This window comes from Crinia signifera, chromosome 8, assembly GCF_055691185.1.
Source record: "Crinia signifera chromosome 8, ASM5569118v1, whole genome shotgun sequence".
In the NCBI taxonomy this organism is placed as follows: domain Eukaryota; kingdom Metazoa; phylum Chordata; class Amphibia; order Anura; family Myobatrachidae; genus Crinia; species Crinia signifera.
In genome coordinates this window covers 173,776,469-173,801,310 of record NC_139224.1, presented here as the reverse complement: position 1 = coordinate 173,801,310, position 24,842 = coordinate 173,776,469, and the positions used below count along the sequence as shown (strand labels likewise).

The following is a 24,842-nucleotide window of genomic DNA, read 5'->3' as shown; positions in this document are numbered from 1 at the left end:
AGCTTGAGTGAACTGGAGTGAGTTGGACCAAATTGGACTGAGCTGGACTGGAATTGTTCTGCACTAAACTGGATTGAGATGGACCAAATTGGACTGTTATGGACTGAGCTGGACTGTTGTGGACTGAGTTGAACAGAGATGGACTGTTCTGGACTATGCTGGACTGAATTGGATTGAATTGGACTGAGCTGGACTGAGCTAGACAGAGATGCACTGTTCTGGACTGAGCTGGACTGTAGTGAACTGAGTTGGACAGAGATGGACTTTTCTGGACAAAGCTGAACTGAGTTGGACTGTAGTGAACTGAGTTGGACAGAGATGGACTTTTCTGGACAAAGTTGAACTGAGTTGGACTGAGCTGGACAGAGATGGACTGTTCTGGACTGAGCTGGACTGAGTTGGACTGAACTGGACTAGAATTGTTCTGCACTGAGATGGATTTGGCTGGATTGAGTTGGACTGACTTGATCAGAGCTGGACTATTTTGGATTGAGTTGGACTGAGCTGGACAGAGATGGACAGAGCTGGACTGTTCTAGACTGAGCTGGACTGTTGTGGACTGAGTTGGACAGAGATGGACTGTACTAAACTGGATTGAGCTGAACTGAGTTGGACCGAATTGGACTGAGCTGGAGTGAGCTGGACTGCAATTGTTCTGCACTGAGATGGACATTTGTGGACTGAGTTGGACTGAGTTGGACTGAGCTAACCTGAACGGGACCGAACTCGACTGAGTTGGACCGAATTGGACTGAGCTGGACATGAATTGTTCTGCACTGAGCTGGATTGAGTTGGACTGACTTGATCAAAGCTGGACTATTCTGGATTGAGTTGGACCGAATTGGACTGAGCTGGACAGAGATGGACTGTTGTGGACTGAGTTGGACTGTTCTGGACTGACCTGGACTGTTGTGGACTGAGTTGGACTGTTCTGGACTGACTTGGACTGTTGTGGACAGGGATGGAATGTTCTGGACTGAGCTGGACTGGAATTGTTCTGCACTGAGCTGGCTGGCTCTCAGCTATATTGCCTAGACATGATGCTTACTGATCCACTGGAAAAAAAAGAAAAACTTCTTTCATGTGTTTTGTGTGAGCTGCAGCCATACGCCTTGGTACTGTATCTGCCCCTGGCAGCAATGGAACCACTCGGCTGTGCCCTGATGTGTATGCAGTAGATTGATACAATACCTTAGTAATAAATACCAGGGAAATAAATGAGGCGAGAGGCATCTTCTGCCTCAGTGTAGTCTTGTTAGAAAGGTTGGAAAATGTACGTATGAGCGGCAGGGACAGGAATGAATACTGATAGGGACACTGTACATTTATACCTATAAATGGGATTCAGCAAGAGGTGCGAGGTCCAATAATATAACCATGTGTATTAGAGGGAAATGTTCATAACACTGGTCACACCGCTGGCTGATTTACTAACGTCTGATATGTGTCACACCTACAACTCGTCCTAATGGAATCTACCAGCGATACATTTATCTCCGGCGTAATCCGGTTCCTGCACAAATACAATACGCTATAAATTAATCAGTAATGTAATAAATAGTGTTCTGAGCCCTGTTTATTAGAGAAGCCATAAAAAAGGCCGTATTCCGGTGATAGGGTTGGCCGGCGCAGATCTGAAGTTTAAACTATTTATTATGGAAGTTTTATGAAACTGAGGCGTTTTATTCCCTTTTCAATTTCTGTAATAGCATTGTGCGAGAAAAGCCGGTGTAACCATGATCGTATTACAGATTAATTCTCGGAGCGTCGGCAGCCTGTGATGAATATGTAACAGAGAAGGAGAGTGCGATAGTCGGTGAGATTACGGCAGCAGGCGGTACACCAGCTCAGAAGCTCTGTGTGGTGGGGAGGCTCTGCGGGTCTTCACCCTCTCCCAGGCCCATATAATGAGGTGGAGCCAGAGTCATCTACCGATCTGCAATGGACGAAGTAAGGGTTAGGCACAGCAATATCAGCTGATGGGCGGGGCGATGACTCAGTGAGCCATGATTGGTCCACTGGAGCGTTTTGAAAATCCAAGATGGCCACGGTGAACCAATCCTCGCTTGTTGCATCTTCTCCCCGCCTGCTTGCATTGGCTAATAATAGCCAGCGCAAGGCCAGAGAGGAGGAGCGACATAGACAAAATGTCGTCACGAGCAAACCGATGACATGGCGATTGTCAAAACATGAAAAGCGTGAATGTTTCACTATTTTAAAACGTTTTAATTTTTCATATTTTACCATCCACGCGGCCTACGACTGCGATTTGTAAAAATCTATTGAGCGCACATGTGGAAGAGCGAGCACCAACCTGCCGTATACTAATTGGGGGTCCAAGTGGTGAAATCTACAAATTGATCGCTGAAAAAAATAATGAAATGTCGACCATTTTGGTTTCAACTTTTTCCCCCATGTCACGTCAACCCAGTGCGTGGCCACCTTTTGGGGTCAACCAAGCACTGTCCACGCTATGAAACTTGCACTTCTATATGTGTTTCTAGATGTTCCATAATTAGGCAGACTGAGCAAGAACACTGTGATATCATAAAGTGAGCGCTAACCTGGCATACAGTATTACTTCTATAACAAAGACAGCGGGATAGCACATAGCACAGTATATATATATATATATATATATATATATATATATATATATATATATATATATATATACAGTACAAAGCAATAAAAACATAAAATATATATATATATATATATACTAATATGGCCCCTTGTAAGGTTACATCCTTGCAGCTATGAGCAGAGACATCTGTAGTAATGTAACATACGGTAATTATCCGCCTACAGCTCTATATTGTGTGCCGGAGGGTAATACAGAAATATAATGTTTACAGGTTTGTACCTTTCACACCATTCTGCAAAGTTTTGTGGTTTTCTTGAACTAAAAAAAAATAAATCTATTTTAGTTATAATACTGTATGTGACACAGATTTATACCTGATGCTAACATTCAGGGAGACATTCTATGGGATGAGAGTTTTTCGCACGTCTATTTTTCGCCCATTATCGCACTTTTTTTAAATCACATTTTTCCCTTAGATTCGCATATTTAATGAGGTGCGTGTTCCGGCAAGAAAATGCGATTGAGTGAGATAATGGGCGAATTTTTGGCATGAAAATGTGCGAATTTGAGCTTATGTGCGATTTTGGGTTTGTATAAAAAAAAAAAAAAATTGCGTGGGGTCCCCCTCCTGAGCATAACCAGCCCCGGGCTCATTGAGTCGGACCTGGTTCCAAAAATACGGGGGACAAAAAGCGTAGGGGTCACCCGTATTTCTGAAACCAGCCCCGGACTCTTGGACCGGTCCTGGTTCCAAAAATATGGGGGACAATAAATCTGGGGGTCCCCCGTATTTTGAAACCAGCACCGGGCTCCAACAGCCCGCAGTGTCATGCCACAGCCAGGGGACATTTTTTACATAAGGTCCCCCGGCCGTACCATGAGGACCGTAGCTGGTCAGCCTTGGACGGGGTACCTGGAGGAGTGGGGACCCCCCCAATAAAGGGGTGTCCCCCCCCCCAGGCTTCACCCGTCCAGGGCTGATGCCTGGGGCTGTCACCGGCGTCCCTGGCCAGTGGATGCCGGCCTGATGGGGTTAAATCTTTCAATCCTAACATAGCTTTATACAGGAGAACTACAAGTACCAGCAGACCTCCCCCGCAGGTTGGGACTTGGAGAACCACAAGTCCCAGCATGCGGGGCATTAATGGGCCCGCTGGGACTTGTAGTCCACCTGTAAAAAGAATGTTAAAAGAAAACACACACACAGAAAAGTAAAACTTTATTACATACACACACACACACACACCTCACTTTTACAACAATATACTCACCGATCCAGGATCCAGCGCTGGTCTCCCTTCTGCAGAGCCGGCTACCCACGCACTGACAGCGGGGACAACCGGCTTTCTCCGATGGAGCTAACAGCTTCTGTCGCGTTGTCCCAGCGCAACAGAGGCTGAGAGCGTCTTCGGCTTATGCGTCTCCATGGAGACGCATAGCTCAGCCAATCAGGGCTGAGCTATGCGTCTCCATGGAGACGCATCGCCCAATCACGCTCTCAGCCTGTGTCGCGCTGGGACAGCGCAACCTGAAGCTATGTAAGTAATAAAGTTTTACTTTTCTGTGTGTGTGTTTTCTTTTAACATTCTTTTTACAGGTGGACTACAAGTCCCAGCGGGCCCATTAATGCCCCGCATGCTGGGACTTGTGGTACTCCAAGTCCCAGCCTGCGGGGGAGGTCTGCTGGTACTTGTAGTTCTCCTGTATAAAGCAATGTTAGGATTGAAAGATTTAACCTCATCAGGCCGGCGTCCACTGGCCAGGGACGCCAGTGACAGCCCCGGGCTTCAGCCCTGGAAGGGTGAAGCCTGGGGGGGGGGACCCCTTAATTGGGGGGGTCCCCACTCCTCCAGGTACCCTGTCCAAGGCTAACCAGCCACAGTGCTTATGGTACAACCGGGGGACCTTATGTAAAAAGTGTCCCCTGGCTGTGGCATGACACTGCGGGCTGTTGGAGCCCGGTGCTGGTTTCAAAATACGGGGGACCCCCAGATTTTTTGTCCCCCGTATTTTTTAAACCAGGACCGGTCCAAGAGTCCGGGGCTGGTTTCAGAAATACGGGGGACCCCTACGCTTTTTGTCCCCCATATTTTTGGAACCAGGTCCGGCTCAATGACCCCAGGGCTGGTTATGCTCAGGAGGGGGGACCCCACGCAATTTAGAAAAATAAAATAAATAAATAAACACATTTTTTACCACATAACCATGCACAGATCTCAATGATCTGTGCAGGGTTCTGGCCAACTCGCATATCAGAACCTGGTCTGATTTTTTGACGAATTTAAGACACATTTCCCAAATTCGCATCTCATTAAATATGCGATTTGTATACTTTCCGATGGGAAAACATCTGGATGCGAGTTCCAGCACGAGTTAAAATTTCGTGGCAAAATCTGTGATTTTTGCAGTTTTTCGCATCTCATTAAATATGTGAAAACGGGATTTCGGCCATTTTTTGCGAAAATTTCGCCAAATAACACAAATCTCATCCCATAGAATGTCACCCCCTATGTCTGACGATATGGACTGGGCCCAGTGGTGCAAGTAGAAAAAATCACTTAGTGGTACTGTGCTGCGTGCTGAATGTGCGACAAATGGGCGTGGTTAGGGAGTGGTCATGGGCATGGTCATATGACACTAGGAGGAGTGGGTGGTTTTAACTATGTGGAGAATGGTGGAATTGTAAAAAAAATCAGAAGCTGCACCACATGTGTCATATAGTGAAAGAACTAAAAAAAACACAAAGATACAGTATCTGGATAAACTAAAAAGACACTGTGCTACGACTCTGTCTGCAATGAGGCGTAATCAGTGGGGGAAATTAATAATAACTCACCGCAAGCAGAAAATGCAAGTACTGTATCTGACTGATTATATAATTGGTTTAAAGCAGGCATGTCCAACGTTGGCCCTCCAGATGTTTTGAAACTACACATCCCAGCATGCTTTGGAATAGTTTTAGCATTCTCTAATAGCAAAACTTTGGAAAAGCATGCTGGGATGTGTAGTTTCAAAACATCTGGAGGGCCAACGTTGGACATGCCTGGTTTAAAGCATAACACACAGCACTGCCCACCATAGGCGAATCTAGAATTATGGTAATGGGTGGTCCCAGATCTAGACATAACAGTAGGGGGACCTTTGCGCGGCGTAGTCGCGCGGCAAAAAGGGGGTGTGGCCTCATGGGAAGAAGGCGTGGCAACAAAAAAAGGGGTGTGGTATTACACTTTAGACCATACACAGTAATGCCCTTTACACATTTTAGCAAACTCCGTAATACCCATTACACATAAAGCCACACGCCGTAATGCCAATTACACATAAGGCCACACACCATAATGCCCATTACACATTGTGCCACAAATCATGATGCCCATTACATACTATATAATAAACTGTAATACCCATTACATATTTGCCACATAAGTGCTGCTTACCTACGTGCTCATTGCTAGGGGGTTCTTGCTTGGTGGCACCATAGTACCCATTTACATGATGTCATACACCATAGTACCCATTAAACATGATGCCGCACAACATAGTACCATTTACACAGGATGCCGCACACCATAGTACCCATTACACATGATGCGGCGCACCATAGTACCCATTACACATGATGCCGCGCACCATAGTACCCATTACACATGATGCCGCGCACCATAGTACCCATTACACATGATGCCGCACACCATAGTACCCATTACACATGATGCCGCGCACCATAGTACCCATTACACATGATGCCTCACACCATAGTACCCATTACACATGATGCCGCACACCATAGTACCCATTACACATGATGCCGCACACCATATTACCCATTACACATGATGCCGCGCACCATAGTACCCATTACACATGATGCTGCACATAGTACCCATTACACATGATGCCGCACACCATAGTACCCATTACACATGATGCCGCGAACCATAGTACCCATTACACATGATGCTGCACACCATATTACCCATTACACATGATGCCGCGCACCATAGTACCCATTACACATGATGCCGCACACCATAGTACCCATTACACATGATGCCGCACACCATATTACCCATTACACATGATGCCGCGCACCATAGTACCCACTACACATGATGCTGCACATAGTACCCATTACACATGATGCCGCACACCATAGTACCCATTACACATGATGCCGCGCACCATAGTACCCATTACACATGATGCTGCACACATAATGCCCCTTACACATGATGCTGCACACATAATGCCCCTTACACATGATGCTGTACACATAATGCCGCTTACACATGATGCTGCACACCATAATGCCCCTTACACATTAAGCCACACATTATGCGTAATGCCCCCACATACCGCCACTTGTAGCGTCCCTTAAGCAATGCCCCCAAAAGTGCCACTTACTGTAAATTTTTATATGAGCCTTCGCTGCTGCTGCAGGGAGAGATGGAGAGCGGTGCAGCTGCTTCTATGGGGAGAGGAGCAGAGCGCAGCGCAGAGCACGCTCCCACTCCCCTCCTGGTGTCCCCTCTAGCTGAGTGGACATTTGAAATATTGTGCGTGCTGTTGTTGTGCGTGACGTCGGGGGAGCACACCGGGCGCCGGCACCACATGATTAAAGGGCTGAGGTGAAAGCGGGGAGAAGAATTGGAGCGGAAGCTGCAGGGGTGATGTTCATTGACAGCTGGGCAGAGAGCAGGGGGCTGCCCGGCTGTATTCAGAGCACTGCAATACCCCTTTCACAACAGAAAATGCAGGGATTTACCCAGGAATATGGTCCCAGGATCATGCAGGGACATTCCCAGGACATTCCCAGGCTGACCCCTTATACACCAGCCTAGTCCCTGTGTTTTCTGGTGTGAGGGGGAGAGACAACCACTCCCCTCTCCCTACCCCACTTTAACCAACCAGCTATATCTTTGGAACCAACTGACCCATTTACATGAGACCAGTATCATATTGAAGAACTTTTGAGTTGGCTTCAAATGATTTTGGTCCCTTGAAACTGGGCTGTTTGGTTCCAGAGAAATCTGCCCTCAAAGAACATAAACAGTCATGAAATTACATTTAAGAAATGAGAAAAAAAAAACGGTTTAACCTCAATATCCCTGGAACCAATTAACCCATATGGATCCAGCCTGGTATCAGATTGAAGGCCCAGCGAAGGGGGAACTGGCAGCCATTGAACTGGGTGGGGGTCGGAGTTAGCGGGTCCCATGTTATCCTATAGGGAAAACGTTCCAGCTTTGCCTGGCAGTATCTCTGGTTCCCAGGGGGCTAGAGACACGGGGCTGGGCTTGTTGGAAAGCCCCAGCCATCAGCTACAAAATGGGCTAATGGGTGGTCCTGTGCACCCCCGGACCACCCCCTAGATTCGCCTATGCTGCCCACACATGATCCATGTCAATGTACAGTGTGTTTAATGTGACAGCAGGGGTGCGATAGATAAACTAGGACATTGTATGCCAGCTCCCCGCCCCAAGGCCACTGTAATAGGTGAAATTCTGAGTGCCCCCGGAAACACCATGACTCCCCCACACTCTCTCACCGGTCTGGGTGACTTCTCCTGCCCCTCATTCCCCGCTGTCCAGCTTGGATCACCGGCGCACCCAGCCCTGACAGCCAGCCTCCGTCGCCATCTTGCTCAGCATAGAACAAGTCGACACACTCTCCCGTAACGTGACATCACTGGTGGGCGGGGCAGCGAGGTGGCTGCTGGTAAGGTCAGCCAATAGCAACTGAGCAAAGAAAAGCCGCAGCCAATCGCAGGCCCCATGAAAGATCATAACAAAGCCAGTCAACATTTAACGTGAGCTGGTGAGGCTGAGGAGTGGCGGCGGCGGCGGCGTGAGTGTGAGGCCAGCCTGGGCCGCCCTAGGCCCCATGTAAAGGTTTTGGCAGAGCGTGTGTAAATCCATAGATTATCATCTGAGCCTACAACTCCTCTCACTACATTCTTCTTTCTAGTAACTCTGATTTGTTTGGATTGTAGATGCTCTGCGCGACCATCGCTGGGTTACTTCATTACTTCTTCCTTGCCGCCTTCGCTTGGATGTGTATCGAAGGGATTCATTTGTATCTCATCGTTGTCGGAGTCATTTACAACCGAGGATTTTTGCATAAGAATTTTTACATTTTCGGATACTGCAGCCCGGCCGTGGTTGTGGGAATTTCGGCTGTTCTGGGATACAAATATTACGGCACAGATAAAGTGTAAGTATATCTACATTATAACATGTCATTATTATTATTATTATTAGAGTTTATTTATATGGCGCCACAAGGGTTCCGCAGCGCCTGACAATACATAGATGAGCAAAGAACAACACAAGAAAGATTGTGGTTTACAGAACAAATGCAAATTAGGACAAGTCCATGGTAAATAAAAGGCAGTTGCAGCAGCGGACACTGATGCAATTCTAACAGTGGCAGAGATATATTCTAAGAAAAGCAGATGAGGAGAGAGGGCCCTGCTCATTACAGCTTACATTCTAAAGGTCAAGTGTAGGTATATATACAGTGGTCAATATACTGCATAATGTACATTACTGGACTCTTGATTATTAATGGGAATAACTAATCAGCCAGGCATGTGGCAGCAGCTCAATGCTTTAAAACATGCAGCCATGGTCAAGAGCAGGGCTGGGCAACACCGGCCCTCCAGATGTTAGTGAACTACACATCCCAGGATGCTTTGCATTAGTTTTGCTATGTGGCCATGCTGAAACTGATGTAAGGCATGCTGGGATGTGTAGTTCATCAACATCTGGTGGGCCGGTGTTGCCCAGCCCTGGTCAAGAGGTTCAGTTGTTGTTCAGACCGTACTCAGTAGGAAATGTCATATAAGCAGGGCCGGTGCAAATCATCAGAGCGTCCCAGGTGGGGGTGGGGGAGGGGGGGTATGACATTGGTATGACCACACCGCATGTTAAACCTGTAATAAGATGGGGTACAGCAGCAAAAGACCACAGCGGGTTCCCCTCATGTCAGATAAGACTGGCAGATGGGCATAGGCTCCGCACCGCGCAATGTAGTATTGGACAAATGTTGTCTGGTCTGATGAATGTTTATTTCTGCCGCAACATGCAGACAGTGGGGTCAGAATTTGATGTAAATATCATAAGACCATGGATCCATCCTCATAGGCAAACGCAAGGGGGGTTCTGGTTGCCCGGAAACCCCCATCCTCTTGGCAAATGGTATATAATATCATGTAGTTTAAGATACAGAGCGGAGCTGCTGCACATGCCCAGTGGGAGCTGCTTCTATCAGATTTGCTGTGTGTGGATCTGAGTCCTCAATCAGTGCACTGAATCAGAGAGTAGCTACCAAAAATAAGAAACAGGTGCCTTATCGTGAGGTGGGAGAATATGAGCTTAGAAAGTGCTGTACTGGTTCTATTATATTTGTGTATTTACTTTATGTTTAACCGTTTCCTGACAACTAATGTTATATTATTTAAATGTTTGATGCAGCCTATACTACATACCATCTATAGCAGGGGTAGCCAATTCCAGTCCTCGAGAGCTACCAATAGTTCACATTTTCCAGACAACCTAGCTGCTGCACAGGTGTAATCATTACTTAGTGACACATTGTAAATGATCCACAGGTTGAGCTAATTACTTCACTCGTGATTCTGGGCGGGATGTACTAAGCCGAAAATGCGGTAAAACCCCCGTTTTACAGCATTTTCATATGTACAGCATTTTCATATGTGCTAAACCCGGCCGCCGCGTCACCGCAGGGTAGGGTTTTACATTTGGGTGGTGATACCCTATAGAAACCTATGGGCTTCTTTCACCACCTGCCGTCCGCCGCAACCTCCCTACCCACCCTCCCCGTCCTCCGTTCTGCTCCTCCTCCGCCAGCAGCATGTCACAGTCCTTCCGGCTGCAACGGGGAGGAGGAGACGCCAGGGATACCGCATAGCCCTGGAGGCGACGGAGACATCCTGCACACCACATCACAGGTATTGCGGGGGGCCTCCGTCACCGCACTGTGAGCCACATATGTTAGTACATATGCGCTAGCATCGTGGTGGGGCATGTATGGGAGGGGAGGGCGATGTATGTTAATACATTCCGCCCTCTGTGAGGAGATCTGGAAAACATGCACTGTTGGTAGCTCTCGAGGACTGGCGTTGGCTACCCCAGATCTATAGTGTTAGATATTAATACTGTATTCCATACAGTATTCAGTGTATAAAAAGACCAATTTTGACATTAATGTCCGGTGTCTTTAGTAGGGTCCTTCTACTATTCCCCAAGATGGACTTGCACCACTGTTACACAGAGCGGGAAATTGTGGACTACATTTGGAAACCCCCCTTCTAGAAAACCTGCATTTGCTGCTGATCCTAAGCAACTTGTTGAAGATTGCCATCGCTTCACTCAAAATCAGATGTATCAAGCTTCAACAAGTGATAAAATGGAGAGTGATAAATAACCAGCCAACCAGATCATAACTGCCACTTTACACATTGGGTTCAAAATGACAGTTATGAGCCAATTGGCTGGTTGTTTATCCCTCTCCACTTTATCACTTTTTGAAGCTTGATGCATCTGGCCCTCACAGTCACCCCCGTCCGATTGATTGATTTATTGTTTGCTTGTTGTGATATATAAACTTTACATTACAGTTTATTATCGATGCATGTTTCCGCTTGTTCTATAGGTGTTGGCTGAGCACAGAGAATAATTTCATCTGGAGCTTTATCGGCCCGGCCTGTCTCATCATTCTTGTGAGTACAACAGTCTTTCTTTTGGTTTGGTTATAATTTAATAAAATGTCATACTGTATGCTGTAGTGTTTTATTGTATCAGTCCTGATTGCACCGCTGCGATTCGCAGGTAAATAAGCTGCATTATTGGACAAAAGACGGAGTGAATCTCTTTCGTAACCAACCAAGTTGATTATCATCAGGATCTGCCGATCTTAGTAAATTTACCCTATAGTGGTTATTTAAACAATTTGTGGCTGACAAGATGGTCTGGTAAAAGTAAGGCAGGGTTGCCGACTTTAATATTCTCCTCTCCTGGAGAAGCCCGGAGAGGATAGTTTCAGCAGCTGCACGGGGGGCGGGGCTTGAGCGTGACGTCACTAAGCCCCACCCCATGTTGTTAAACAGGGGAATTTTCGGATCTCCGTGGAGGGGGCGGGGCTAAAATGACGCGATTTTGCCATTTTAGCTCTGGCCCCTCCCCTGAGACCCGCGGATTGCGGCATTTAAATGCCATGATCGGGGGCGCAGTAGGGGTCCCCCCTGAATCTGGGAGGGTTGCCCACCCTTCTATTGGGCCGGGAGAGGGGCCCGATTCTCGGGAGACTCCCGGCCATTCCGGGAGGGAAGGCAACCCTAGGAGGAATCAGCGTTAGAGGGGGGATAAGAGTAAAGTATTAGAATATAAGGCAGGGGGGGGGGTGTATTGTAGGGGTTCAATAGATTGACATAGTCAATACGCCAACCCGAAATGCAAATGTTCGACAGGGTAAAAAGGATCAAAAGATGCATTGTTGGCCGAAAACCATTTGTCTTAAATGCCTAAAATGCGGAATAGAAGGTGGTTCCAGTATTTATACAAAGCGCTTCAATTGAGAGTTAATAGAAGAGACTTGTGTTTGCTTTTATTTTTTTTATAAAATTGCTGTAGATAGTAAGTTTGTGCCGAAGAGAATCACAGCACAACATGAAGTATGAAATGTCATCTGTACTGAACAGCGCAGCGGGGGGTTTAAGAAGAAAGAGCGTCGACAGTTTCAAACTGGAATGTCTCAAATATTGTGCTGTATCGTCTGTTATTGGTGGTCGGACATCTCTGAAGATTACGCTGCCATCTCCGCGTAGCACAGAAGTCTCATGTACCCTGTAATCATCACAGTTATTTTTAACCCAAATTGCAGCATGAGACAGGAGTCGGCAGCTTCACATGGGTAGACGCTTGTTGACAGCAGAACTGGCACAGATAGAATCTGCTCTCGGTATAACAGTGTGAAGGCTGCGGAATCTTTGTACTTTGCTGAAATAAAACTGACCCTAAACTTTCCTCACCTCTGAAAAGTCCCCGTGAGTTCCACTATTTGCACCGGAATCAGGGGCGTAACTATAATTTTTGCCACTGCCAAAAGGGTTCTAGTGCCCCCCCCCTTACACACACACACACACACACACACATTAATTATTACCTATTTTTTTTTACCTACACGCTCACTGCCAGTGATTTATTCTTTGTTGCTAGGAGTTACATGCTCATTGCCAGGGATTTTTTGCTTGTTACCAGGGGGTTACATTCTCATTGCCAGGGATTTCTTCCTTGTTGCTACGGGTTGCATGCTCATTGCCAGAGATTTCTTGCTTGTTACCAGGGGATTACATGCTCATTGCCAGGGATTCTTGCTTGTTAACAGGGGGTTACATGCTCATTGCCATGGATTTATTCCCTGTTACCAGAGAGTTATATGCTCATTGCCAGTGATTTACTCCTTGTTGCCAGGTAGTTACATGCTCATTGCCAGGGATTTATTCCTTGTTACCAGGGAGTTATATGCTCATTGCCATGGATTTCTTACTCAATGCAAGGGGATTTATTGCTCTTTGCTTGGAGTTACATGCTCATTTCCAGGGTTTTTTTTTTTTGGTTGCAGAGGTTTCTTACCCGTTGCCAAGGGGTTTCTTGCTTGTTGACCGGGGTGTTCTTGATTTATTGCTAGGGGTTACATGCTCGTTTCCAGGGGATAGAAGCTCATTGTCAGGGGGTTTCTTGCTTGTTGCTAGGAGCTACATGCTTGTTGCCAGTGTTTTTTTGCTTATTGTCAGGGGTTTCTTACTTGTTGCAAGGGTGTTTCTTGCTCATTGCCAGGGGGTTTCCTGCTTGTTTCTAGGAATTACATGCTTATTGCCAGGGGTTTGTTACTCATTGCCAGGGGTTTCATGCTCCATGCCATTGTTTTTCTTGCTTATTGCCATGGGTTTCTTGCTTGTTGCTAGGATCTAGTTGCATGTTGCCAAGGTTTTTTTGCTTGTTGACAGTGGGTTACATGCTCATTTTCAGGAGCTTGTTGCTTAGTGTAAGGGGTTTCTTGCTTGTTGCCAAGGGGTTTCCTGTTCGTTCCCTGGGGGTTCTTGCTTGTTGCACTGGGTTCCAGGCTCGTTGCCAGGGGTTCCCTGCTTGTCGCTCGAAGTTACATGCTCATTGCCAGGGGTTTCCTGCTTATTGCTAGTGGGTTACATGCTCATTGGGTAGCCAGTCCGTAGGTTGAAAATGTCTATGTCAACAATCACTAGGTCGGCAAGGTCAACATTGACATGGGCGACACTGAAAAAGGTTGACATGTTTTTCATTATTTTTTTTTTTTTTTAGACTGACGGTTCATATTTTACCATCCAAGTGGGCATTGAGTTAGATTACAATAGTGTGTCGGAAGCATGGCGAGTGCAGCGGTAAAACTGTACAGTGTCCATGTCAACATATATCGACATAAACACCAAAAACCGTGAAAGACTCATGTTGACCTTTTCAGTGTCGGCCATGTCAATGTTGACATGTTTGCTTGTGGTGACCTTTTTTCAGTGTTGACTGTCGACCATTTATGTTTCAACCTAGTCACTGTTGACCTGGACATTGTTGACCCAATATGCCAGAACCGCTTGTTGCCAGGGGTTACTGCTCACAGACGTGCCTGCACTCCCAGAATCCGGCACTTCTGGGTAGTGTTGTATGTGCCGCGCTACCCTGACAGACGCTAGAGGCCCAGTAGGATGAATATCTAGTATATAACTATCACTTCTATAGGCTCATGGATCTTACACTATTTCTACACCCTGAGCCAGGAGAACATGTAGGTGCATCCTGTTACTCATGATTCAATCAGTCAACTTATAGTTTTACAAAACCTCAGCCGCAGAATGACCTCTCACCTTTCGTGGGGATTACAGGACATGGACACAAAATCCCGCTGTACGAATCATTACACGGACCGAGAACTCCCGCCATAGCCAGAGACTTTACTGCGTGTGATAAGATTGTCGCCCTCCATCCGTTGTCAGTGTGTTCTGCTGTTAATACACTGTACAATAAAGGCACAGGTGGGAAGTATAATACAATGTGTGTTCTTCTGATGTTCCACGCCGGTAATATGACAACTGGACGCGCAAGAAAGCAGCGCAAGATGGAACAGGGTTCCTCGGAGAAATTATCGGTACTTGTGTATTTTGGCGATCTCCATCGCGCAATGTTTTAATCGCATCGCATGCCATGCACCCGATGACATGAGATGCAACGCGATTTTAGCCCCCTATGCGATGAAAGATTGTATAAGCACTTTAAGCACCCTAATGGGTGCTTACAATGTTAAATGCACCCCCACGCCACCCCCCCACTATAAACGTGAACCCGAAGCGTGGCGAGCGCAGCGAGCCCGCGAGGGGCGGCGGTACGCGTCCTCCGACCTTTTCATACCCCCACTATCCACGTCGGCGTGGAGTTGAGAATAGAAAGTGTGGCGAGCGCAGTGAGCCAACGAGCCCGAAGCGTGGCGAGCGCAGCGCGCTCCGCGAGGGGACGCGGATACCTTCACAGGTATCGGAGTTCCCCTGGCGGCCTTCACAGGTATCCACGTCCCCTAGCGGGGCTCGCTGAGCTTGCCACGCTTCGGGCTCGGTGGCTCGCTGCGCTCGCCACACTTTCGATTCTCACCTCCACGCCGACGTGGATAGTGGGGGTATGAAAAGGTCGGCGGACGCGTACCGCCGCCCCTCGCGGGCTCGCTGCGCTCGCCACGCTTCGGGTTCACGTTTATAGTGGGGGGGTGGCGGGGGGTGCATTTAACATTGTAAGCACCCATTAGGGTGCTTATACAATGTTTAATCGCATCGCATTGTATGGCATTGTACAATATCGCGCGATAACGCGTCGCATCGCATACCATCGTATGCCTTATGGTATGCGATGCGATGGGCGCCGCCAAACTACACAAGTACCAAATTATCTGCAGGAACTGCGGGGACTCAGAAAGCAGTGCAAACAAATGCTGCTTAGGAGAGACGGTTCTAGACAATCAAGTAAAAAGCATCGTTTAGGAACTGGTACGGTAGCGGGTTCTCCTGTGCCCTCCTGCCCGGGCTAAGCTTCTTGTGGCATTAAGCCCCTGCGCTGCTTCATACATATGTGCAGAAGGCGGGGTCAGTGCATATGTACTTCCTCCGCCTTGTTCTCCGCGCTCATAGGACCATGGGCGTAGCTATAACATAAGAGAGGAGGGGCCCCCATATGTGCAGCACCCCACAGATACAATCCGACCATGCTGTAATGGGTACAGGGCGTACGGTACTCTTGGACTTGGTGCCCAATTGCTATTACCAGCCATCCTCGGTGACGTTGTTATTAATATGGTGCAATAATATTACAGACACATTAGTCCCAGCCAGTAATGTGCTGGTCAGTTGGTTACCGTTACCGCTGACCTTTATTACACACATATATATATATATATATATATATATATATATATATATACTGTAGGGTGTCTTTCTATTTTGAAAATGATTGGATAGTGTAATACAGCATTCTTCGTGGAATGAAATTTGGACCACTTTTACGAACATCTACAAGGACTCTTGGACTACTACATTTACTGATGTTTTATTGACTGATCTTTCCTTGGTCATAATATCTGTTTGATGTTTCCATACCAACAGGAAACGGTGTCTGACCGGCTGCCCTTCTTAGATTTAATATTGTTTAGTTGTGAAGTGCACTTGGGAAGAATTGTCCTGTATATACATAATGACTCCTCCTACTAATTAACTTTATCACTCTTCCATTTTTCAGGTTAATTTAATGGCATTCGGAGTGATAATATACAAAGTGTTTCGGCACACAGCCATGTTGAAGCCAGAAGTTAGTTGCTATGAAAACATAAGGTATCTATCTATCTATCTATCTATCTATCTATCTATCTATCTATCTATCTATCTATCTGGGATGCGGTCAATTTCCCGGCGGTCAGAATCCCGCCGAAATCCCAACCTCCAAAATCTTTCTCCCTCTGTGGGTGTCCATGACACCCACAGAGGGCGAATAAATTAGCATGCCAAGTGTAGCGAGGCACCGGGCCCGCTGCGTGACGAGCGCAGCGAGCCCGCAAGGGGGGGGGGCTATCCACTTGCCCCCTTGTCGGGATTTCGGCGGTCAGGATTCCATACCGAATTGATCTATCTGTCTATCTATCTATCTCTCTATCTAGATATTAAGGGTTGATGAGTTGTTTCCACTCTCATTAAGGGGCAGATGTACTAAGCCTGATGAAGAGATAATGAGGAGATAAAGTAGAAGGTGATAACGCACCAGTCACTCAGCACCTAACTGTCATTTTTCAAACATAGCTGATTTGCTGGGGTGTTATCACCTACTTTATCTCCACGTTATCACTTCACCAGGCTTAATACATCTGCCCCTAATAACGTCCGCTACTGACGCGCTTCTCCGCACGGCTGTTGGTAAGCAGAGTCTCATTTACTATTGTAAAGCGCAACGGAATCTGCTGCGCTATATAAGAACCTGTAAATAAATAAAATAAATAATAAATTTACAGATCAGCTGTCTGATTACCTCGATTTCCCTTCTGTTGAGAGTAATCTCCTATTATCTGCATCGTAATACTGTAGGTTACTGCCCCTGTCCTCTGTCTCGCATTGCTCCATATACTGTCAAATAATATAGCTCTGAAAAGTGAGGTCTTTATTTTGTAGCAGGTAATCAGCACAGGCAAGTATGGTTCCAGCATTGCAGCATACAGGTGTCACAGCACAGGCACGGATGGTTCCAGCATTGCAGCATACAGGTGTCACATCACAGTACAGACTCCTCAGTATGGTCCCTACCATAGCCCACACCCCCCCCCCCCCCCCCCCCCCCGGCCTATCACCTGGGCAGCTTCTCCACCATCAGGGCCCTAGGCCTCTGCCCTGGAATCCTCCACATTATCTCCGTGTGGAAGTATGCTGTCCCTGCCACAATATACACACAGTACAGTATATATGTGTTTGTGTTCTCAGATAATGTCTTGTTTATTTACATGTAAATATCGTTAACCCAGCAGATAAGAAGGAAAGATGTTCCTTCAGCTTTCTAAGGCTTTGTGTAATTACAAGCAACACTTCTGGGAATTGCTTACAGAAGACTCATATAGCGCCAGCCGCCACCGGGGTATTCCGTAATAACTGAGGCTATTTGCTGTAAAACACACACAACCTGTAGGGCGGTGCTACTGCCGATTCTCACTGCGCTGCTACAGTATATATCATTTTATGTATAAAGAGCCATGTTCCCCCACAGGTCCTGTGCACGGGGCGCCCTGGCCCTACTCTTCCTTCTGGGGGCTACCTGGATGTTTGGTGTCCTTCATGTTGTAAATGGGTCAGTGGTCACAGCCTATCTCTTCACAATCTCCAATGCCTTCCAGGGAATGTTTATGTTCATCTTCCTCTGTGTCTTATCCAAAAAGGTTAGTACAGCATATACATAATGTATACTGGTATATTATCATTACTATCAATATAATTACTACTACAGTATGTTTGCTACTGTTACTTTGATTACTATTGAGCACAGTGCAAGATGCCTCCACCTTACAAGCCTTCAAGACTTTCCTGTTTATCTAAGCATTTAATTAACACCCTTTGTACCTACATATAATACCCTTTAGTCCTGGGGTAGCCAACCCTAGTCCTCGAGAGCTACCAACAGTGCATGTTTTGCAGGTCTCCTCACAGAATCACAAGTGAGCTAATTAGCTCCATCTGTGGATCTTTTAAAATGTGTCAGTGATTAATGAGTGCAGCTGTGCAGCAGCTAGGTTGTCTGGAAATTGTGAACTGTTGGTAGCTCTCGAGGGCTAGGGTTGTCTACCACTGCTAGTCTATTGCCTGTGTCCATAAGCCTGATCATTGCGATACATAAAATGAGCTCTTTATGGTGGTCATTGGAATGCTCTCTGTACCATATAACGGGACAAGTGGATATCATCTGAATGAACTATTCTTACTAGGTATTGTACATCTTCCTCTGGCTTGCTGTATGTACTGTCTGTACACTACCGTTCAGAAGTTTGGGGTCACTTAGAAATGTCCTTGTATTTTAACCCCTTCCCGCCCGTGGACGTACCGGTACGTCGCGGCAGCGGGGTAGTTCGCGCACCTTGCCGTACCGGTACGTCCCCGCCGTGCCATGTCGCCTTGTCAAGTGACAAGGCGACATAGTAAAGATGGCTGCTGTCATCGACAGCAGCCGATCGTGTCAGTGCGCCGGCGGACCAATCAGAGTGGTCCCGCCCCGCCGATCGCTGTGATTGGTCAGTCAGTCCTGACTAACCAATCACAGCCTTTCTAATGAAAAAGGGATGTTTTGCTTCTCTTCCCGGGCTCTAACCCTCTCACTCGTGTTAGAGCCTTGGAAGGAGAAGCTGTGTCAGAGCTGTGTCAGAGCTGTGTTAGAGTTTAGGCTGTTTAGGCTGTGTAAAATTGCGCTGATCACCACTCAATACCCCTGCCTATATCACCCTCCCTGTGGTCATCTGTGCTGGGATCACTCTCCCTGTGGTCACCCCTGCCTATATCACCCTCCCTGTGGTCATCTGTGCTGGGATCACCCTCCCTGTGGTCATCTGTGCTGTGATCACCCTCCCTGTAGTCACCACCTAATTTTGTGTGTTGTGATCCGTATAATTTTTCTGTACCTTATCTGTACACCATAATTTTTCTGTGCGTTATTCGTACCCCATAATTTTTCGGTGCATTTGTACCCCATAATTTTTTCTGTGCGTTACTCGTACCCCATAATTTTTCGGTGCATTTGTACCCCATAATTTTTTTCTGTGCGTTACTCGTACCCCATAATTTTTCGGTGCATTTGTACCCCATAATTTTTTCTGTGCGTTATTCGGACCCCATAATTTTTCGGTGCATTTGTACCCCATAATTTTTTCTGTGCGTTACTCGTACCCCATAATTTTTCGGTGCATTTGTACACCATAATTTTTTTTGTGCGTTATTCGTACCCCATAATTTTTCGGTGCATTTGTACCCCATAATTTTTTCTGTGCGTTACTCGTACCCCATAATTTTTCGGTGCATTTGTACCCCATACTTTTTTCTGTGCGTTACTTGTACACCATAATTTTTCAGTGCATTTGTACCCCATAATTTTTCAGTGCATTCGCACACCATAATTTTTGCAGTGCATTTGCACATTGTCAGTGCTACAAAACCCCACACGTGTTGAAGCACCTCATAAATACATACACCAATAAAACTATGGCCCAACGAACATATACTGCTGAGGAGGCATACGCGTTTCTGGCCTCTGAAACTGAGTCTGCTAGCGAGGATGAGACAAATTTCCGTTTGTCATCCTCTTCATCATCTAGTGACTCTGATGAACCCCCGAGGAGGCAACGCAGGACTCCCACTGCAGTAGTCGAGTCCTCTGACCCCACATGGACAACCCCTGAAAACTACGTACCCCAGGTCCCTGAGTTCACAGGGAATCCAGGAATACAATTCAATTCAGCAGGGTTCAGAGAGCTGGACTTTTTTTAAAAAAAATTTAGTGATGATTTAGTTGATCTAATGGTCACCCAGACTAATGTTTATGCCCAACAATTTATTGAGCAAAACCCCACCTCTAATTATGCCCAGCCCCGCAAGTGGACCCCTGTACATAAAAATGAAATGGTTATATTTTGGGGCCTTGTACTGTGCATGGGGCTAGTGAAGAAGCCCACGATTAGGTCCTACTGGAGCACAGACATCTTATACAATACACCAATGTTCCGTGTGGCTATGTCATGGACCCGCTTCGAAGCGATCCTTAGGTTTGTCCATTATAGGGATAATGCACAGTGCCCACCCCGGGATGACCCCAATTATGACCGGTTATATAAACTTAGACCCCTAATAGACCATTTTAGTACCAAGTTTGCCCAGGCATACATCCCCGAGAAGCACATTTCAATAGATGAGTCCCTGGTACATTTCAAAGGGAGGCTCCAATTCCGCCAGTACCTGCCAAGTAAGAGGGCAAGGTATGGCGTGAAGATGTACAAGCTGTGTGAGAGTACATCAGGGTACACACACAAATTTAGGATATATGAAGGTAAAGACACAAAAATAGACCCCCCACAATGCCCCCCCTTACTCGGAATTAGTGGGAAGATAGTGTGGGATTTGGTGCACCCACTGCTGGACCAGGGATACCACCTGTACCTGGATAATTTCTATACCAGCGTCCCACTATTCAAAAGCCTAGCTTCCAGAAGTACTGTGGCATGCGGCACTGCACGTAAAAATAATAGAAGCCTCCCTAGGTCGCTGCTTGGGCAAACACTTAGAAGGGGCGAGAGCAGGGCATTATGCAGCGACAATGTACTGTGTGTCAAGTATAGGGACAAGAGAGATGTCCTTATCTTGACAACAGTGCATGGCCATAGCAGCACCCCTGTCCCAGTGCGGGGCACAAGTACCGAAACCCCAAAACCCAACTGCATTGTGGATTATAATAGGTACATGGGGGGGTCGACCTGTCAGATCAAGTGCTGAAGCCTTACAGTGCCATGAGAAAAACAAGGTTCTGGTATAAAAAATTAGCTGTACACATAGTACAAATGGCACTGTACAACGCATTTGTACTACATCGATGTGCAGGCCAAAGGAGGACATTCCTGGAGTACCAAGAGGCAGTAATAAAGGCCCTTATTTTTGGCAACCAGGAACAGGGGGGCCCTAGTACTTCTGGAAGCGAGGCCTCGCGAATTGTACCAGGGCAACATTTTCCGAGTGAAGTCCCCCACACTGGAAAGAAAGGAAGGTCCCAGAAACGATGTAGAGTATGCTACAAAAAGGGGATAAGAAAGGACACAACTTACCAATGTGAAACCTGCCCCACACAACCCGGCTTGTGTATCAAAGATTGTTTTAAGATATATCACACTTCCCTTGAATTTTAATGTACTCCACACAGCTTGTACAAGAGCCGCATGCCATTACCTTCCCTTCTGAGTCTTGCCATGTGTCCAAACAGAAATTTACAAACACATATATGCTATTGCCATACTCAGGAGAAAAAGCACCCCATAATATGTTACACAATTTCTCCTATTAACCCTTGTGAAAATGGCACATTTTGATCTAAAGCTACATATTAATGGAAAAAAATAGTTTTTTTTTTATTTTCACAGCCCATAACAATTTGACAAAACACCAGTGGGGTCAAAATGCTCACTACGGCCGTAAGTGAGTTCCATGAGGGGGGCTAGTAACAAAAAGGTATCACTTGCTTGGGATTTCCACTGCACAGGTACAATATGGGCTCTGCAAATGCAAGATGGCGCCCGAAAACCATTCCAACAAACTCTGTGATAAAATGGCACTCCTTCCCTTCTGAAGCCTGCTGTCTGCCCAAATAGCGTTTTACAACCATATATGGGGTATTGCCATACTCAGGAGAAATTGTGTAACAAATTTTGGGGTGCTTTTTCTACTATTGCCCTTTGTGGAAGTATAAAATTATGGGGTGAGTCTACAAATTAATGGAAAAAATGACATTTTTCATTTTCACGTATCGATGCCTAACAATTTGACAAAACACCAGTGGGGTCAAAGTACTCACTATACCCATAGATGAGTTCCTTGAGGGGTGTAGTTTACAAAATGGTATCACTTGTTGGGGTTTTTGACTGCTCTGATACAACAGGGGTTCTGCAAATGCAACATGGCGCATGAAAACCATTCCAGCAAAATCTGCGCCAAAAACGCCAAATGGTGCACCTTCCCTTCTGAAGCCTGCTGTCTGCCCAAATAGCGTTTTACAACCATATATGGGGTATTGCCATACTCAGGAGAAATTGTGTAACAAATTTTGGGGTGCTTTTTCTACTATTGCCCTTTGTGGAAGTATAAAATTATGGGGTGAATCTACAAATTAATGGAAAAAATTACATTTTTCATTTTCACGTATCGATGCCTAACAATTTGACAAAACACCAGTGGGGTCAAAGTACTCACTATACCCATAGATGAATTCCCTGAGGGGTGTAGTTTGCAAAATGGGGTCACTTGTGGGGGGGTTCCACTGTATTGGTGCTTCGGGGGTCTTGCTAATGCGACATAGCACCCACCATTCATTCCACCAGAATCTGTGCTGCAAAATCCAAATATCACTCCTTCCCTTCTGAGTCCTGCCATGCACCCAAATGGTATTTTTTGGTCACATATGAGGCATTGCCGTACTCGGGAGAAATTGCGGCACAGATTTTGGGGTGCTTTGTCTCCTTCATACACTTGTGAAAATGAAAAATTTTGAGCCAGAACTGCATTTTTGTGTAAAAAAATGTAATTTTGCATTTTCACAGCCCAGTTGTACCAAAATTGGTAAAACCCCTGGGGGTTTGAAATGTACACTATACCCCTAGATAAATTCCCTGAGGGGTGTAGTTTGCAAAATGGGGTCACTTGTGGGGGAGGTTCCTAACTTTTAGCATCTTATGGTGCCTAGAAGCCTACATGGTGCATAAAAAATAATCTCATAAAAAGGAGGCTCCAAAATCAAGTAGGTGCTCCTTCTATTATGAAGCCTGTGGTTTGGTCAACGTGCACACTAGGGCCACATATAGGATATTTATGAAAACAAAAGAATTGGGGGAATCAATTTTTAGTCACATTTCTCTAGTAAAATCTACTGTGTTCCTTAGAAAAATGTATTAAAATTGAAAATCTGCTAAAAAAATGAAATTTTGGAAATTCACATACACTTTGTTTTAATTCCTGTGAAACACCTAAAGGGTTAACAAACTTCCAAAATGCTGTTTTGAATACTGTGAGGGGTGCAGTTTTTGAAATGGCATCATTTATGGGGGTGTCTCACATACAAGTCCCTCAAAGTCACATCAGAACTGAACTGGTCCCTAAAAAAATCAGTGTTTGAAATTTTCTTGAAAATTTGAGAATGTGCTATTTATATTTTAAGCCTCCTAGTGTCCAAAAAAATTAAAAGGAGGTTGAAATAATGATGGCAACATAAAGTAGACATATGGTCTTTGTTAGTTATTAACTATTTTGAGTGGTATGATTATTTGTCTCACAAGCAGAAAATTTAACATTTTCCAAATTTTGGTATTTTTCACAAAAAAACACAGACTGTATCGACCAAAATTTGCCACTAACTTAAAGTACAATGTGTCACGAGAAAACAATCTCAAAATCAGTTGGATAAGTAAAAGCATTAGAAAGTTATTCCCACATAAATTGACACATGTCTGATTTGAAAAATAGGGCTGCGTCCTTTGGGCTCAAATAGGCCGCGTCCTTAAGGGGTTAAAGAAAAGCACTGTTTTTTCAATGAAAATAACAATAAATTAATCAGAAATACTCTATACGTTGTTAATGTGGTAGACGACTATACTAGCTGCAAATGTCTGTTTTTTAAAGTAATACTGTATCTACATAGGTGTATAGAGGCCCATTTCCAGCAACCATCACTCCAGTGTTCTAATGGTATATTGTGTTTGCTAATCGTATACATTAGTATACAGGTATAACACAGTAGGCATTAGTATACAGGTATAATACAGTAAGGCATTAATATACAGGTGTAATACAGAAAGGCATTAGTATACAGATATAATACAGAAAGGCATTAGTATACAGGTATAATACAGAAAGGCATTAGTATACAGGTATAATAAGTAGGCATTAGTATACAGCTGTAATACAGGTAGGCATTAGTATACAGGTATAATACAGAAAGGCATTAGTATACAGGTGTAATACAGAAAGGCATTAGAATACAGATATAATACAGGTAGGCATTAGTATACAGGTGTAATAGAGAAAGGCATTAGTATACAGATATAATACAGAAAGGCATTATTATACAGATATAATACAGAAAGGCATCAGTATACAGATATAATACAGAAAGGCATTAGTATAAAGATATAATACAGAAAGGCATTAGTATACAGGTATAATACAGAAAGGCATTAGTATACAGATATAATACAGAAAGGCATTAGTATACAGATATAATACAGAAAGGCATTAGTATACAGATATAATACAGAAAGGCATTAGTATACAGGTGTAATAGAGAAAGGCATTAGTATACAGGTGTAATAGAGAAAGGCATTAGTATACAGATATAATACAGAAAGGCATTAGTATACAGATATAATACAGAAAGGCATTAGTATACAGATATAA

At 45.4% G+C, this 24,842-nt stretch overlaps 1 protein-coding gene across 1 annotated transcript in view; it reads left to right on the top strand.

Moving 5' to 3' along the window:
* ADGRL4 (adhesion G protein-coupled receptor L4) overlaps positions 1 to 24,842 on the top strand; it is a 168,768-nt gene that overhangs the window by 130,697 nt on the left and 13,229 nt on the right. The window contains exons 12-15 of the mRNA XM_083157829.1: positions 8,580 to 8,800; positions 11,264 to 11,330; positions 16,417 to 16,508; positions 17,923 to 18,091. Of these exons, the coding sequence (XP_083013955.1) occupies positions 8,580 to 8,800; positions 11,264 to 11,330; positions 16,417 to 16,508; positions 17,923 to 18,091 (549 nt within the window). The remainder of the gene's footprint in view (positions 1 to 8,579; positions 8,801 to 11,263; positions 11,331 to 16,416; positions 16,509 to 17,922; positions 18,092 to 24,842) is intronic.